Source organism: Ursus arctos, unplaced genomic scaffold (assembly GCF_023065955.2).
Source record: "Ursus arctos isolate Adak ecotype North America unplaced genomic scaffold, UrsArc2.0 scaffold_14, whole genome shotgun sequence".
Lineage (NCBI taxonomy): Eukaryota > Metazoa > Chordata > Mammalia > Carnivora > Ursidae > Ursus > Ursus arctos.
Genome location: NW_026622808.1, coordinates 32,627,670 through 32,643,299, shown reverse-complemented (window position 1 = coordinate 32,643,299; position 15,630 = coordinate 32,627,670). Strand labels below are relative to the sequence as shown.

At 47.3% G+C, this 15,630-nt stretch overlaps 1 protein-coding gene across 4 annotated transcripts in view; it reads left to right on the top strand.

Annotated features, from left to right (window-relative positions):
* Positions 1-15,630, top strand: part of USP4 (ubiquitin specific peptidase 4) — a 49,536-nt gene that overhangs the window by 28,273 nt on the left and 5,633 nt on the right. For 3 of the 4 annotated variants that reach the window (XM_026500831.4, XM_026500832.4, XM_048226747.2), the window contains 8 exons: positions 3,252-3,425; positions 5,308-5,466; positions 6,341-6,565; positions 7,313-7,396; positions 8,324-8,418; positions 10,705-10,896; positions 11,553-11,641; positions 14,809-15,036. In XM_026500831.4, coding sequence (XP_026356616.1) covers positions 3,252-3,425; positions 5,308-5,466; positions 6,341-6,565; positions 7,313-7,396; positions 8,324-8,418; positions 10,705-10,896; positions 11,553-11,641; positions 14,809-15,036 — 1,246 coding nt within the window. Of the gene's footprint in view, positions 1-3,251; positions 3,426-5,307; positions 5,467-6,340; positions 6,566-7,312; positions 7,397-8,323; positions 8,419-9,982; positions 10,080-10,704; positions 10,897-11,552; positions 11,642-14,808; positions 15,037-15,630 lie in introns of those variants that run through there. The other variant, XM_026500834.4, reaches the window with a different exon arrangement.

Below are 15,630 nucleotides of genomic sequence, written 5' to 3'. Positions count from 1 at the left end.
CCAGAAAATATTGGAGTACTTGCCTGGTTGGTTTCTGCTGGGATGAGAACTCACTGCAGCTGGTACCATCTTCTTACCAATGAGAGCTGTCTTATCTCATGCCCCTGATTGTGCAAAATCCTAAAATCCACCTTTGATACCTCATTTGTTTGTTGACCAAATATTTATTGGGGACATACTATGTGACCATAATTTGGTGGACATGGGCTGGAGTTAGGAGTGCAGAGTTCCCAAGACTACTTTCACTTCTTCCTTTTTTTTTTTTTCCTACTTTCACTTCTGACACCAGCTGCAAGTTTGGGAGTCCCCAAGACCGCCTTCAGTTTTCAGTAATTTGGTAGAAGGACTCATAGACTCACTTAAAACTAACATACTCACAGTTGTGGTTTATTGTAGGGAAAGGGTACAGGTTAAAATTAGCCAAGGGAAGGAACAAATAGGGAGAGTCCAGGAGGGTTCCCGTGCAGAGTTTCTGTTGTTCTCTCCCTTTGGAGTCAGGACGCATTATTTTCCTGACGTTCATGTGTAACAGTCGGCATGGGGTATTGCCAAATACGTAAACTCACCCGAGCTTTGGTTTCCAGAATGTTTATTGGTGGTTTATTACATGGCATGATTGATTGATTGATTACCCAGGTGGTTAAATTCAGTCTCGAGGTAGACTGGTATGATATGACCCAAGCTTCCCCCTGCTCCCCCAAGTCACAGTGTTGGTCTTTCTGGAGTGGCTAGCTCTCACCTAAGACGACAGTGTAAGTGTGACCGCCACCACCCCAGATCACAGTGTTAGATTCTCCAGTATGACTGATGACCTCCAGACAAACAAAGATATTCCTATCAGGGATAACATTCCAGGGGTCAACAGAGTACCTTCCAGAAGCCAAGAGCAAGGTACGCTTGGCTGGCTCAGTTGGTAGAGCATGTGACTCTTGATCTCAGGGTCGTGAGTTCAAGCCCCATGTTGGGTGTAGAGCCTACTTTAAAAATAAGTAAATAAAGATTAAAAATTTTTTAATTTTTAATTAAAGAAGCCAAGGGCAAAAGCTAGACTTTTTCTTTGGGCAAGGGCAAATTCTTTAATATACAGAGAGACTCAATGGTGAGCAAATGAGACATGGTTCTTGTACTCACAGGACTTACAGGCTAACTTTGAAGTTCGTGGAGTAGAAAGGAAAATATGACATGTAAAAAAATAGGTAACTCTTGGATTTGGACATTATTTTTCCCACTGTGGTGAGATGGGAAGAACAGAGGACTAAAGAAAAGAAACTTGTGATTTGGCTTTTCATGGGTAGGTTTTCTCAACTCTGCATATCCTCAATTTTCCTCAACTATCAAATGAAGATAATGATAACGAGGAGGTCTGTAGCGCTACATGTAAATCTCAGGGGAAAAAAAAAAGTTTAATTCCATGATTTAAGTTTCTGTCTCTTAATGCTAGGGAAAGAACAAACAAAACCCAAACGTAGTGGAAGGGGAATAATAGAAGAACAGAAATTAATGAAAGACAGGGGTGATTTACACTGTAGCCAAATGTGATTCTTTGAAAAAAAAAAAAACCAATAAAATTGACATAAATGCTCAGGGAAACTGATGAAGAAGAAAAGAGAGAAAATATAAATGACCAAAACTAGGAGTGAAAGAGAAACGTCACTACAGACCCTGTAGCCATTAGAAAGATTATAGTAAACTAAACCAATATTGCACTGTGTGTTAACTAAGTAAAATTTAAATAAAATTAAATTTAAAAGATTTTTAAAAAGATTAGAAGATAGTAGAACAACTTTATGCCAATAAGACAATTTAGATGACAAGTTTGGACAAGTTGCTTTGAAAGGCATTATTTATCAAACGGACACAGGAATAAATAGAAAATATGAATAGTCCTGTATTTGTTAAAGAAATTGACTCGGTAATCAAAAGCTTTACAACAAAGAAAATTCTTATTCTGGATGGCTTTATGGGTGAATATATTCAAAGATTTAAAGCAAGAAGTGATACCAATCATACAAACTCTTTCAGGAAATGGGAAAAGAGGAACAGTTCCCCAAATCATTTCACAAGGCAGCATACTCTGATACCAAAATTTGACAAGGAATTTTTTTCCCCCTAAAATTTTACTTATTTATGTATTCATTCATTCATTCATTCATTCATACATTGATTCAGTTTTTAAGATTTTATTTATTTATCTGACAGAGGGCACAAGCAGGGGGAGTGGCAGGCAGAGGGAGAGGGAGAAGTAGGCTCACTGCACAGCAGGGGGAGCCCGATGTGGGACTCAGTCCCAGGACCCCGAGATCATGACCTGAGCTGAAGGCAGTCACTTAACCAACTGAGCCACCCAGGCACCCTCTAAAATTCCGTTTTTAAGTAATCTCTATACATAGTGTGGAGCTTGAATTCACAACCCTGAGATCAAGAATCACATGCTCCACCGACTGAGCCAGCCAGTACCTGCGACAGGAATTTTTAAAAAAGCAAAATTTTAGATGGTCATATCTCATTACTGTAGATGCAGGTAATGTAAATGAAATTTTAGCAAATCAAATTCAGTGATATCTAGATGGAGGTGAAGAAAAGGAGGATTTGTACCAGGAGAACTTGGTTGGTTTGACACCTGAAAAATTAACGTGTGTCACTTAGCATAGTCACAGAATTAAGAAGAAAACCATATGACCATCTCAGTAGATGTAGAAAAAACACTCGATAAGATTCAATTCTTGAATTTGAAGAGTTAAAATTAGTATGTACACACATATATCGATGTTATTCATTGTTTTTTCCACTATCTCGTTATCCTGATCTTTTCCTCCATAATGTTTCCGTTCTAGTAAGATATTTTGTCTTTAGCTTATTTATATTTTGTCTTTCCATGAGACAGTGGAATGTCCTAATCAATTCCAGTTAAAAAAAATTATCATCTTAAAGTTATGATGTTAAAAATTATCATCTTTCATTGAATAGAAAAGTATTCTGTCATTCACTTGGGGCATGCAGCTTGTGCCCTCAGGTAGTTACTTCAGAGACCGTGTGAGCCCCAAGACCATGTCCTTGGGAGGTTAGCTGCCAGGTAGGCCACCAGCGTGGGCTTCTGAGGCTGTGCCTTAGAGTTGTGAGCCTTGTAGAGAAATTGCTGAGAACCTCGTTTTGTTGGCAGTTGACCCTCACTGGCCCTTAATAACTTGGTTTATCTTTATCTCTGTGTGCTCGCCAGAAGGGGCGTGAGCTCTGATTGTGTCCTCTTTCAGTGCTTGAGCAACACCGCACCACTGACCGACTACTTTCTCAAAGATGAATATGAGGCTGAAATCAACAGAGACAACCCTCTGGGAATGAAAGGGGAAATTGCAGAAGCCTATGCAGAGCTCATTAAACAGATGTGGTCTGGAAGGGACTCTCACGTGGCACCTCGCATGTTCAAAGTAGGTTGTTGTATATACGTCCTTTTTTCCGTTTTGTGGAGGTTGATTTAGTGTTATTGCTGTTGCACTGGGTTTAAGATGGGGTCTGAGATTAAAAGCCCCACACGATGAGATCCTCCTTTTCTGTTGTTCAGTCATTCAGCACACAATTGCTCTAAGTGACCTCGGTCCCCACCTCTGGGCTGGGGATACTGCAGAAGTCTTTGTAAGCTGGTTGCTCAGAATGCTGTATTCTGTGGTGCCAGATTTGAAGTAGGAAACATCCTAAGCCAGACTAACAATTCAGTTTAATTTCTAGTGTTATCTGAAGGATATTCGTAGGTTCTCTGAACCTGGAACCTAGCCCTCCTGTGGGCCCCCTAAGTCAGGAATTGGGTTGATATTTTTGGAATGTGGTGTGAAAGTCAGTTCTCCCTTGGATCCCTCAGCTAGGAAGATTGGGTGAACTGGAGTGGTGGGCTCTTGGAGCAACTTGGGCTTTCCTTTGCCTTAAGTGTTTTTTCCTGTTGAGGGGAAGTACCTTGCCTTCATATTTGAAATCTGAGAGACCCTATTTGGCCTGTACCAGTGGAGTTTAAGGAGCCTTCGTGAAGCACATGGTAGAAAAAGATAGGCTTATTTTTTATTCAAAGGGGAGGGGGGGTCGTAGCACCTTGGCTCAGTGAGAAAATTTAAATGTTTTTTTGAAATTGAAAACTAATTCTTTTTACCCCTGTGGTCACATTGATCCATGGGAAATACATGTAAATCACTACTCCCATACCCTGAAGTCAGAAGGAGACTAGAATCAGGTGATGGCACATTAAGCTCAAACTCATGTAAGTGAACAACTGGCAGGCCGTATTTAGAGATGTTAGGGGTAGTTCAGAGCTTCCTTGATGATGGACATTTTCTCTCTCTGCGCTCTCTGGTATGGCAGCCACTAGCCACTTGAAATGTGACTAGTGTGAACAAGGAACTGAATTTTTTTATTGTATTTAATTTTAATTTAAATAGTCACATGTGGTCAGTGGCTATGGTAGTGGACATCACAGGTAGAGAGCATTGATTGCCCAACTTTAGGATTCATCAGAACCTCTGGAGGAGCTTGTTAAACACGGACTGCTGGACCCCCAAGTTTCTGAATCTGTAGGTCTGGGTTGGGCCCAAGAATGTGCATTCCTGACAAGCTCCCGGGTGATGCTGGTGGTGCTAGTTGGGGGTCACGCTCTTGAGGATCGTGGATGCAGAGCAGTACAAGGCAGACCATTATTTAAGGGCAGGAGGACTGTTAGATACGGGAGGATTCCTCTGGCTGATGCAGATTCCATTTGTAAAGTTCTCGTGGAGATGCTGAACCAAGGAAGGAAGTAAGAGAGGGATCCGTGTCGGTACTTGCAAGGAGTTGGCCACTCGGGATGCCACCCGTCACTTCACTCTTCTTTTAGGGTAGTGGCCCCGGTGCCAGGTCTACTATTGTTCTGGCTTTTGATTTGAGCCCTCTCTCTGTTGAGAACTACTGGCCTCCTTTAGGCTCTTGACGAATTAATTGGGTCACTAGGCCAGATGGTGTGTGTTCTCCCATACTATCCCAGCTGACCCTGCAAAGTTATTATTATTGTTTTTTAAGATTTTATTTATTTATTTGACAGAGAGAGAGGCAGCGAGAGAGGGAACACAAGCGGGGGTAGTGGGGGAGGGAGAAGCAGGCTTCCCGCTGAGCAGGGAGCCCGATGCGGGGCTCAATCCCAGAACGCTGGGATCATGACCTGAGCCGAAGGCAGGCGCTTAACGACCGAGCCACCCAGGCACCCCTGCAAAGTTATTTTTGATGGCAAGTTCCCATCTGACTTCACTGGTTCCTTAAATCTTATGCCTTCTGATGTGATTGCTTTTGTTGTAGACCCAAGTGGGACGTTTCGCCCCTCAGTTTTCTGGCTACCAGCAACAAGACTCCCAGGAGCTGTTAGCCTTTCTTCTAGATGGATTGCATGAAGATCTGAACCGAGTCAAGAAGAAACCCTACCTGGAGCTGAAGGATGCCAATGGGCGGCCAGATGCGGTATGATACTGCATTTTTCATAGAAGTTGCTTCCTACCGAGAGTTTCAGGGACATTCTTTTAGTCTTTGAGTATTGGTGCCAAGGCCCTGGTTGCCCTTTGCTGTTGACGACATGGACACGAGCTCTTGTAGAGAAATGCATTCCAGGTCAGAAAGAGGCAAACTGTAGTTACTCCTGATTCTCCTGCTTGGGCTTCTTTAAGTTAGTGCCAGTTTGTGTAGTATAATTCCATTGCTGAACCAGAGACTAGGGCAGTCTGAAAACTCAAGTGCCTGTAGTATGGGCTTTGGGATTATTACTGCCCTCGTTGAAATACACATATGATTATTAAAATAGTTTGTTCTTAACATTATTAGGGCACTGATTTTTTGCCTCGATTTTCTGATGTATGAAAAGGGAATTCGGTATTTAAGTTACCCTATCACGTTGGGCTTAATCATTTGAAAACTTGGAAGTAGTATTTATATCTTGAAGGAAAAACTATGAGTTAGCTGAACGACAGTATAAATTAAAACCTCACTAAAGGGACTTTGGATCATTGAACACCTTATAGGAGGCAGTCTTTTCCCTCTTCAGGTCCATTTGCCCACAGTGCTGTCAGGGCTGTCTGTCTCCTATCAGAGGGCACACAGACGCCTGTATGCCCCATGATCCTATGTGAAGACTTCGTTAAGTGTGGGATTGGGCATAGAGCTGGCGTGTGGTTGTGAGTATGGTACACTGAGAGCAGTCCAAGCCCTGGCCGGCCTGGGCCAAGTTCTTTGCTGTAGAGACTGCCTCGCAGTGCAGCTCACATTCTATTGTAGATCGTTCCGGATGAAGGGGTAAACAACTCAGGTGTGTTGAGAATGTCTTGTTTATCTTTCCTTCCAGGTGGTGGCAAAGGAAGCCTGGGAGAATCACAGGTTAAGGAATGACTCTGTGATTGTGGACACGTTCCACGGCCTCTTCAAATCTACTTTGGTTTGCCCAGAATGTGCAAAGGTTTCTGTGACCTTTGACCCATTTTGCTATCTAACTCTCCCACTGCCCCTGAAGAAAGATAGAGTTATGGAGGTCTTTCTGGTTCCTGCTGACCCTCGCTGCAGACCTACCCAGGTAAGAGGATCTGCACCCTCACGGCACCCCTCCCCGTGGGACCCTGAGCACGGCTTCTTCTACCAGCTGCCTCTGAATCCCTGTGGCGCTTGCCTGAGTGCGCGCCCTCGGCCTCCGCCAGGCCTTTGTGTAATCCCGTATCACTCAAGGAAGACTGTGAAGGTCCTCTGGGTTTCTCTGTCACTTTTTGCCCCCTGGTCCATTCATTCAGCTAGGATAACATGACTGATCTGCTACGTGGTCCTGGCATCTGAGTGCTGGGAGGCAGCAGCAGGGTCCTTCTTGGTCAGTCAGCCAAGAGAGTCTGCTAGAACAGAAGGCTAGATGGATGGCATGGCCCGCGGGGCTTAGGGTCCCGCCCTGCTGCTGGCTCACAGGATGACGGTACTGCTTCGCCTTCTGGCTTTGGTTTCTTCACCTCTTACAGATGCATGACTTAGCAGTCTGTAGAATTTTCAGCCATTCCTTAAAGGAAGTAGTGAATGACTGCCAAAAGTGAAGAATAAGACAAAGCAGTATTTAGGAGGGGAAGGGGTGGCCGGGCTCCTGCGCTGCTGCCCGAATAGAGAGGCGGGTGCTGAGGCGGAGGGCTTGCCGTTGGCTCTTCTGTCTGCTCCTCTGGGCCCTGACCTCATGGACACTGTTCCTAGGAGGTCATCTCTGCACTCTGCGATGCCTGCTTCTCCCAGCTCGTCTCCTACCCTTTGCCGAGCACCTTTGTCAGCCCTCCCGTCTTTCTTTTTGCAGTACCGTGTGGTTGTGCCGCTGATGGGGGCCGTGTCTGACCTGTGCGAGGCTCTTTCCAGGCTGTCCGGCGTTGCTGCGGAAAACGTAAGGCGGAGTGGTCAGTGGCACTCAGCCTACTGGGGCCACTTCATAGTCCTTGGGAGTGTATTTTCAAACTTGTAGCCATTTTTAGGGGGTGGTTCTTACTGGCCAGCACAAATGTGATTGTATGTGGATGCCTCAGACCTCCTGACCTCCTGGCCCTCGCTCACTGTGCACACCGCGGCTGGGACTGTTCCTTCGGCCACGGGGAACACTCTTTCCTCCGTTGATGGAGCATTAGCCGTGGTCAGAGGGCCAGGAGTAGGGCTCTGCTCTCAGCTTTCCTGTCCCTTCCCACATGACTTTCTCTGTAGTCTGAGAAGCTGTTTCTTTCCTACACTAAACCCTGTAAGTCTGGAGTGACATTATGATGTTCTTGATAGAAATCTTTATTTAAAAGCAACTGCCTTCCTGAGTTTTCTGCAGAGGCTGGCCCTGTGTGGCATGGGGAAGGCAAAGATCCCTTCCCCATTCTCCTGCATGCTCCGAGCCTCCCCCCCTTGTCCTAGCGCTCGTCAGCGCCCTTGCTCAGCCCCACTCCCGTTGCACCCCAGCTGGTTGTAGGCAGTTGTGTTGTTGAGGTCTGGTGTGTTCAGCTGTGTGCCGAGGCTGGTTTCGAGACTCTTGGTCCCGGGGGACACCCCAGAGGTTTCTGGGTGACTACCAGTCTCTGCTCAGCACTCACTCCCCACCATTCCTGCCACTTGAGGGCAGATCCCATTGTAAACCTTAGGACAGATGTTACCAGCGTGCTTTCTGCTGGTGGCAGTCATGCTGTTCTGCCTTGGGCCCTGGCCCCTGAACTCTGGGGCTGGTGGCGTGGCGGTCTCTCTGGAGGCCACACTTGGCTCTACATTGTTTTCATTTGCTTCTGGGTTATGTAGAGGCTCTTAACCAACCTGTAATCTTTCTGTTACTGTTGATTCTTAGATGGTGGTCACAGATGTATATAATCACCGGTTCCACAAAATTTTCCAAATGGATGAAGGCTTAAACCACATCATGCCTCGGGATGACATTTTTGTGTGAGTACTCAGTGGTTTCTGCTGCAGTGTGAAAGGAAACATTCTAGAGGCTTTGCCTTGTAGGCGTCTCCAGAGCAGAAGATCTGGTAGTCAGCGCTCAGGTGCATTTGCCCTGACTCCTGGGTGCAAGGGATGGGTATTCAGAGCACTGTGGGCAGCCACCAGTGCTAAGCACCGCCTGGCACTTCAGAGCTAGACATTCCAGATAATTCTCTTCAGCACGGACATAGTCTTTTGTCAACAGTTAACTACCTTTTAAGAAGGTCTGTTTAATGGTTCTACAGATGGACTTGCTGTCAGAAATGCCTTTCTCAAGAAGAGTTAGAGCTGTGCAAGGGGCTACGGGAAGGTGAGAGAAGGGATGTGGTACACGCAGTGGCTCCTTGGGCAGGTACCGTCTCAAGAGTGACAGGGAGGGTTGATAGAAACAGCCTTTTTCTGTTCTAACATTCTGTAAGCTCTGAGACTTAGTTTTCTCATCTGTGTGGGGATAGTACACTGCCAGCTCCAGTGGCCCCCTGGGCCCCTCCCAGGTCCCCTTACTTCAAGGCCTTGTAACTTTGTGTGTGACCCTCTCCCAGGTCGGGTGGAGTGGAATGTGAGCCTGCCCGTGCTCCCTGACAGCCACTTGTTCGGGGAAGCTGAGATGTAGACCACACCCGTGCTCTTTCTCCCTCATTCCTTCTCACTGGAAACTTGACTCTGCTGAGAAAGGTTTTTAGGATTTGTTTGGGTTTGTATTTTGGTTGAGGAATGCAGTACACAAAGGAGGGATTTCCTTCTCTTTCAGTTTTTGGGCCTGTGACTTCTAGATCACTCTAGAAAGAGTACTTCTTGAGCACATCCAAGATCCTGGTTCTGTTCACACTTGCACAGGCTGCCTCCCCACTCACAGCCATCTTCGCTCACTTTACAAACGGGGGGCACCAGGACTGATGCTGGGCATCGGGCTAAGGCAGACCATTTCCGACCCCAAGCCCTGGACAGTGTCTCCCCTCAATTCTGGAAACTAATGCTTGCATACACTGGAGCTTAGACGAGCTGGGGCATTGCCGTGTGGGGAGCTTGGCAAACTACTACCAGTGAATTTGTGGAGGCCTGAGTGCCAGCCATAAGGAAGCAAGTTGTTTTAAAGATGAACTGGTAATTGTCATGAAAACACACTAGTACCGCTGATAGTCTTTGAGCATGTGGAGCACTGTGCTGCTGAGTTACTGAATTCTCACAGCTGCCCTCTAAGGTGGGTGACCCCATTGTTCACTGAGTAAGCAGTGTCAGAGGGGAGCACTTGGCCCTGTTACCAGAGAGTGACAGCAACAGACCTGGAATTTGGGCCAGCCTCACTCCAAGACCTGGTTCTTGACCCTAATGCTGGACCATAGGGCCTTTACCTAGAGTACATCTTGGACATTTTTGTTGAGTTTTTCTTAGAATTCCTCCTGCACATACTTCCTTTAGGATCGTTTGCCAGGCATCTGGGGAGGGGTGTGTGTGGTGTGTGTGTGTGTGTGTGTGTTCATAGTTCTCAAAAATTGAATCAGTAAGTTTGTGTCTCCCCCTATAGGAAGAGGGAAAGACTACAGTCGGTTGCCAGCAATTTTGGTAACATCTGTTCCAGGATAAAACATCTATAAATCTCCTCAATCCCATGTATTCACTAAGTAAGACACATTTTTCAAAATCGTTGATTTGTATTTAGCATTTTCTTTGGTTATCTATAATTTTTTAAAAATATTCTTTAATTTCAATGTTTTTGAACGAAGATGGCAGTTAGTTTTATAAATTTGCTTCCTCATTTGAAATAAAGAATCTTTGTCTAATATTCTAGGTGTACATTCTGGTATGATATTTGGTTTTATTAAAGGTCAGGGCACGTAGGAATACCTTTTTAAAAGTTGAGCTCCTTGGTTACAAAAGATGAACTTGGTGGCCAGGCCCCCCCCCCCCCCGCCCCCGTGCCTCTGTGTCTGCAATGATGGTCCGGATGATGGCTGTCATCTGTGTTGAATTCCATTTGAAGGACCACAGAGTTGAGGCCATGGTTGGCGGAAAGAATCACGTTAACCCCAAGTCCCGGGTTGTGTCGGTTCACGTTTTGCTGACAGTGACCCTTGGGATTGCTGACCCAGCTTCTAGAATCATCTTGGAAATGGTTTATCCACCTTTTATGCTGAGGTATGGTTTGTCCCAGCAACCACAGTCCTGGCCACCATGTAGCTGCAGCTCAGATCTCTGCTGCTCGTAGTGACCCGCTGCTGAAAGTGCCCTCTTGTGTAATTGACACAGGTACGAGGTCTGCGGCACCTCCGCTGATGGCTCTGAGTGTGTCACGCTTCCAGTCTACTTCAGGGAGAGGAAGTCCAGGCCGTCGAGCACTTCCTCCGGGGCTGTGCTATACGGGCAGCCGCTGCTGGTTTCTGTTGCCAAGCACAAGCTGACCCTCGAGTCTTTGTACCAGGCTGTTTGTGAACGTATCAGGTTGGTGGCAGGAACGCGTTTTGCCTGTTATCTAAAATCTCAATGGGCCCAGTCACAGTAGTACCTGCCCCCCCCCTCCCCCCGCCCAAGAGTGCCCGTATTGGTCCTGGGTGCTCAGTCCTATGAAAATGCAGTTGGGCTGGTCCCCAGGAGGGCCAGGTCAGGTGCTGTAGGGATGGGGCATCTGGCTTAAGTGCCATGACACTGGCACCTTAGCTTCCTCTGTGGTCCCTGGAGTCGTGTCTGTCACACTTGTCAGTCACTGGTTTTAGGCCCTCTTAGTGCTTTGATGTCAGTTTGTGTTTGAACACAGTTTCCGAAGTACTCCACTATCATTTTGAAGCTGGTGATTAATGTTAACTGAGAAATACTTCTTTTAATGATGGTGCCACGTGACATTCATAGAAGACTTGAAACAGGCATTCACAGCAGACTTAGAGTCTTCAGTGACTTGGTACTTAAACATCGTATCTTTTGGGTTCCTCTCAATTTCTTAAAGTACTGAGCCATCATGTGATTTTGTAGCCCTTTGATTTCCCTGAATTGCTTTGTGAGTAGCTGTATGTCAGTTGTGAACCGCATCTAGCTGAGTAGTGGAGAAAAACAGGTAAGTGTTACGGCTAACCAGGAATTCCTTTTCCTTCTTTTTTTCCCAGCCGCTATATCAAACAGCCTTTGCCCGAGGAGTCTGGCAGCTCGTCCTCGGAGCCGGGGGCCTGCAACGGCTCCAGGGGCAACTATGAAGGTGAGCGCTCGCCACGTTGTGGGGCTGTGACTGACCAAATCCCTCTTGGCCTCCCTCTTCTTCCAAAGGTACACACAGGAGAGGGAGGCTCTGAGGCCGGGTGGGAGCTCTGGCTGGAGAGCAGACCTGGGAGCCCTGTTGCGCCGCTCCACGCTGCCGGCGCCTGCTGTCCAACTTTGGAGCCTCGTGGAATCTTCTTAGACATGTAGACTGGCTTTCACCTCAGGTAGAGTTAGCTTGACAGGACTGAGCGACTTGCCCGGGTCACGAGGCAAAGTCAAGAGTCGATTCTGGTCCGTTGGGATTGCAGAGTAGGAGCTTAGCCAGCCCTGACGCCTCCATGACCGGGCTTCTGCCTGCAGAGCTAGCGTGTTAGCCCTTACCCGTCACTCTGGTACGGTACCGCCTCCGGGAAGGACAGGAGTCCTGGCCAGCCAGTCAGACGGCAGAGACAGTTTCTCTTGAGTGTTTCTTTTGTTCTACCCAGGAAGCTACAGGTGATTGCTGACTCTAGAAGGCTCTCACTGTGGGAGCGAAGAGAGCCACACTGTGCAAAGCGGTAGGCTAGGCTGGTTGCAGGAAACCCAGAGCCCTCGCCATCCTCCCGTGGTCAAATGCTCACAAGCTCATCCCTGACTGGGGACTTGTGTTGGACCTGCATTATGGTTGTCACCCTTCTTTTTGGGGCCTAGGTGGCTTAGTGGGTTTATCACTATAAAACCACAAATGTCCTGCAAGTTAGTGCCATAAATTTTCAGCTGCAAATCCAAATGCTCAAATTTCTCTGAGACACGCACGGTCTGGGAAAGCGAGAGTTGACATTAGAAATAATGCCTACGAGGCTCCGTCCTTGCGGGATATTGCAAGTCATGAGTAATTTAGGTTGAGTATTTAGTATAGGTCTAATGTTATTCTTGCCCAGAATATCAGGTCCTCCCACTAGGGATGAAGAGGAGGGGGTTTTGTGCGCAGGTCCCACATGCAGAGATGGCACGGTAGCCATGGCGGTCTCCGAGCAGACCCGGGCGACCCGCCGGTTCTCGGCGCTCTGGCGGTTAAAGCACTGTGATTCCTAGCTTAAAGTGTGGGGTGGACTTCAACAAGTCACCTTATTCCTCTGAACCTTGATGCAGCCACCTGCAGGATGGGATGAGAACATCCGCTTCCCAGAGTTGAGGTTACAGTTTAATGAGATAACATGGGTTCAAGTACTTGGCACGTAATGGGTGCTCAATTAATAATCCCACCAGGTAAGTATTTGCTGCTATTATAATTAGCCTCACTTTTTAGACATTCCAGTTGTCAGTCTCCTGTTTGGGAAGAATTAACTGCCTTCTTTTGAGTCCTTTAACGGAGTCTTGGTGCACAGACTTTGAACTCCGTTTCATGTTGAAGTACTTCTAACGTCTTCACTGCCATGGCTGCTTGTCAGGCCTGTGGTGGCTGTCTCCTGCTCATTCTCTCAGTGATCTTGGGTAGCTGTCACAGGGTTCCTGTGACATCCACTCCTGCCTTAGCAGAAGCTTCCTGAGATTGTCCAAGTAGCTGGCAGCCAGTGGCACAGCCAGGAAACACAGTTTTTATAGTTCCTGGGCTCTGTTTGTTCGCTGAGTGGGGCTGAAGGAGCTTTGGCTGTGTCCCTCTCAGGGGTAGCAGGTAGGGCAGGGTTTCACTTGCTGGTCTGGGAGCGGGGTAGGCTCACCTGGGGGTAAAAGGGCAGTGCAGCTGTTTCAGGAAAAGGAACGTCTGTGAGGGGCAGCCTTGCTGTCGTAGGCCAGCTGGCTGTTTGGGAATGGTGCCGATGGGGGTCCGTGTCACACCCTCACCGTGGCTGTGTTGTTCCTGTGGCCTGAGAGGAAACTGCTGCATTGTCCTGGGCCTGACTTGTCGTCCCTTATGAACACGCCCAAAGCAGGCTGTCTTTGAAAAAGAGGATTCTTACATTAGAACATCCTCTTTTCCTCAGTTTCCATGTCTGCTGCTATTTCCCAAGTATATAAACCTCATATTTTAAATGTTTTCTTTTCTTCTTACTTTTACATTACCTTTTGGAGTTGTCCCATTTTTGTTGAAATTACTTACCCAATACCCGGACCTTCCCTATTTCCCAACAACAAGAAGTGCGATGACTGTGTTTATGGATCATTTTACTGCCGCCACATATACCAGTTCTCTGGAAATACCTGGGAAATTTACTCCTCAGTGTATGTCTCTAGAATGCCTATTAAAACTCTTGAGGGGCGCCTGGCTGGCTCAGTTGGAAGAGCATGCGACTCTTGATCTCGGTTGTGAGTTCAGGCCCCATGTTGGGGGTAGACATTACTAAATAAATAAATAAACTTAAAAAAAAATTCTTGAAACTCAGCAACCTCAAATGAATAAGACAAAAAAAAAAAAAAAAAAAAGATAGGGAGGACCGTGTCTGCTGTGTCCCTGGGACCCAGCCCAGAGCCTGTACCTGAGAGACATTCACCGACTGCTTGTTGAAGAACAGTCAACATGTTTCTTGTAGAGGAACTGAAGGCTTTTGCTTAGTATTTGTAATCATAGTGATATTTTTTAAATTGATTTGTAAATTGTGTTTCTTAACCATTTGGTCCTTTTCTCTCTGATTGTCAGATGACGAAGTTGAAAAAGTCAGAGGCTGGGGGTGAAGCCCAGTAAGGTACCAAGTGTGGAGGCACCCGCATTAGGACGGGTGGGCCTGCTGACTCACCTCATGCCTTCAGGGGCCTCCGTGAGCTGCGCTGGGCCTGCGCTTCCTCATCACGCGTTAGCAGGGCCCCTCCGTGTGTCTCACCGGCTCATGGTGAGAGTGAATTCAGGTGCCTTGTAAAGGGCTGGAGGGAGTTTCACATACACAGGACAAAATGTGGGAGGAAGCACCAGAGTCAGGTATGAAGTAACATTTTTTTTTTAAAGATTTTATTTATTTGTCAGAGAGAGAGAGAGCACAAGCAGAGGGAGCGGCAGGCAGAGGCAGAGGGAGAAGCAGGCTCCCCCCGAGCAAGGAGTCCAATGCGGGACTCGATCCCAGGACCCTGGGATCATGACCCGAGCCGAAGGCAGATGCTTAACCGACTGGAGACACCCAGGCGCCCTGAAGTAAAATTTTTAACATTGAAGTGGTGGCAGATGATATACCCTGGTTTTTGTTTGTATGCCAGGAGAAGACGAAGAAGAAATGGAGCATCAGGAAGAAGGCAGAGAGCAGCTTTCAGAAACAGAAGGCAGTGGGGAGGACGAGGTGGGTGGTGACCACGGTGAGACCACCCAAAAGAAGGTCAAAGGCCAGCCCTGCCCGAAAAGGCTTTTTACCTTCAGCCTTGTGAACTCCTATGGAACAGCTGACATAAATTCCCTTGCAACCGATGGAAAACTACTTAAACTCAACTGTAAGCACTTTCTTTGACCTTTCAAACTGGGCTGGCGGGGCGGGGGCGCTAGACTGTGTCTGAAAATCCTGTTTGCAACCAGTACCCACTGCACTGGGCTCTCACCATCTCCCTGTAGCGCCACGAACAGACACTTGTGTGGGCCTTGGCTTAAAGCTCCCTAAAGACTGTTTCCGAGACCTGAGCCCTGTGCCAGCCGTCTTGTCAGGCTTGTCTCTCTGGTCCTCTCTCCGCCACCACCGCCCTTGGGGCCTCTGCTCTGGGGTGATAACATTTCTCATGCCTCCTGCGTGGCAGCATTTCCCTGGACTCCTCTCCCTTACGAGACTACGTGCCTATTTCTTTTGTTCCATACGACCACTCGTGACACGTGACCCATCTAGACGACGGTCATGGGTTTCGAGCGCTGTTTGTTAGCTGGAGCCTGTAACGGGGGCTGCCGAGCCCATGGAAGGGGCCCCCACGCAGGACGCGTGTGGAGAGCACAAGAGAATGGGGAAGACCCCTGCCCAGAAGCACGTCTCTGTCTCCTTCACTGGAAAAGAGATGAGCCTTCTTTCACTCCCTTTCTTTTTTGTTAGATCTCTTTTAAAA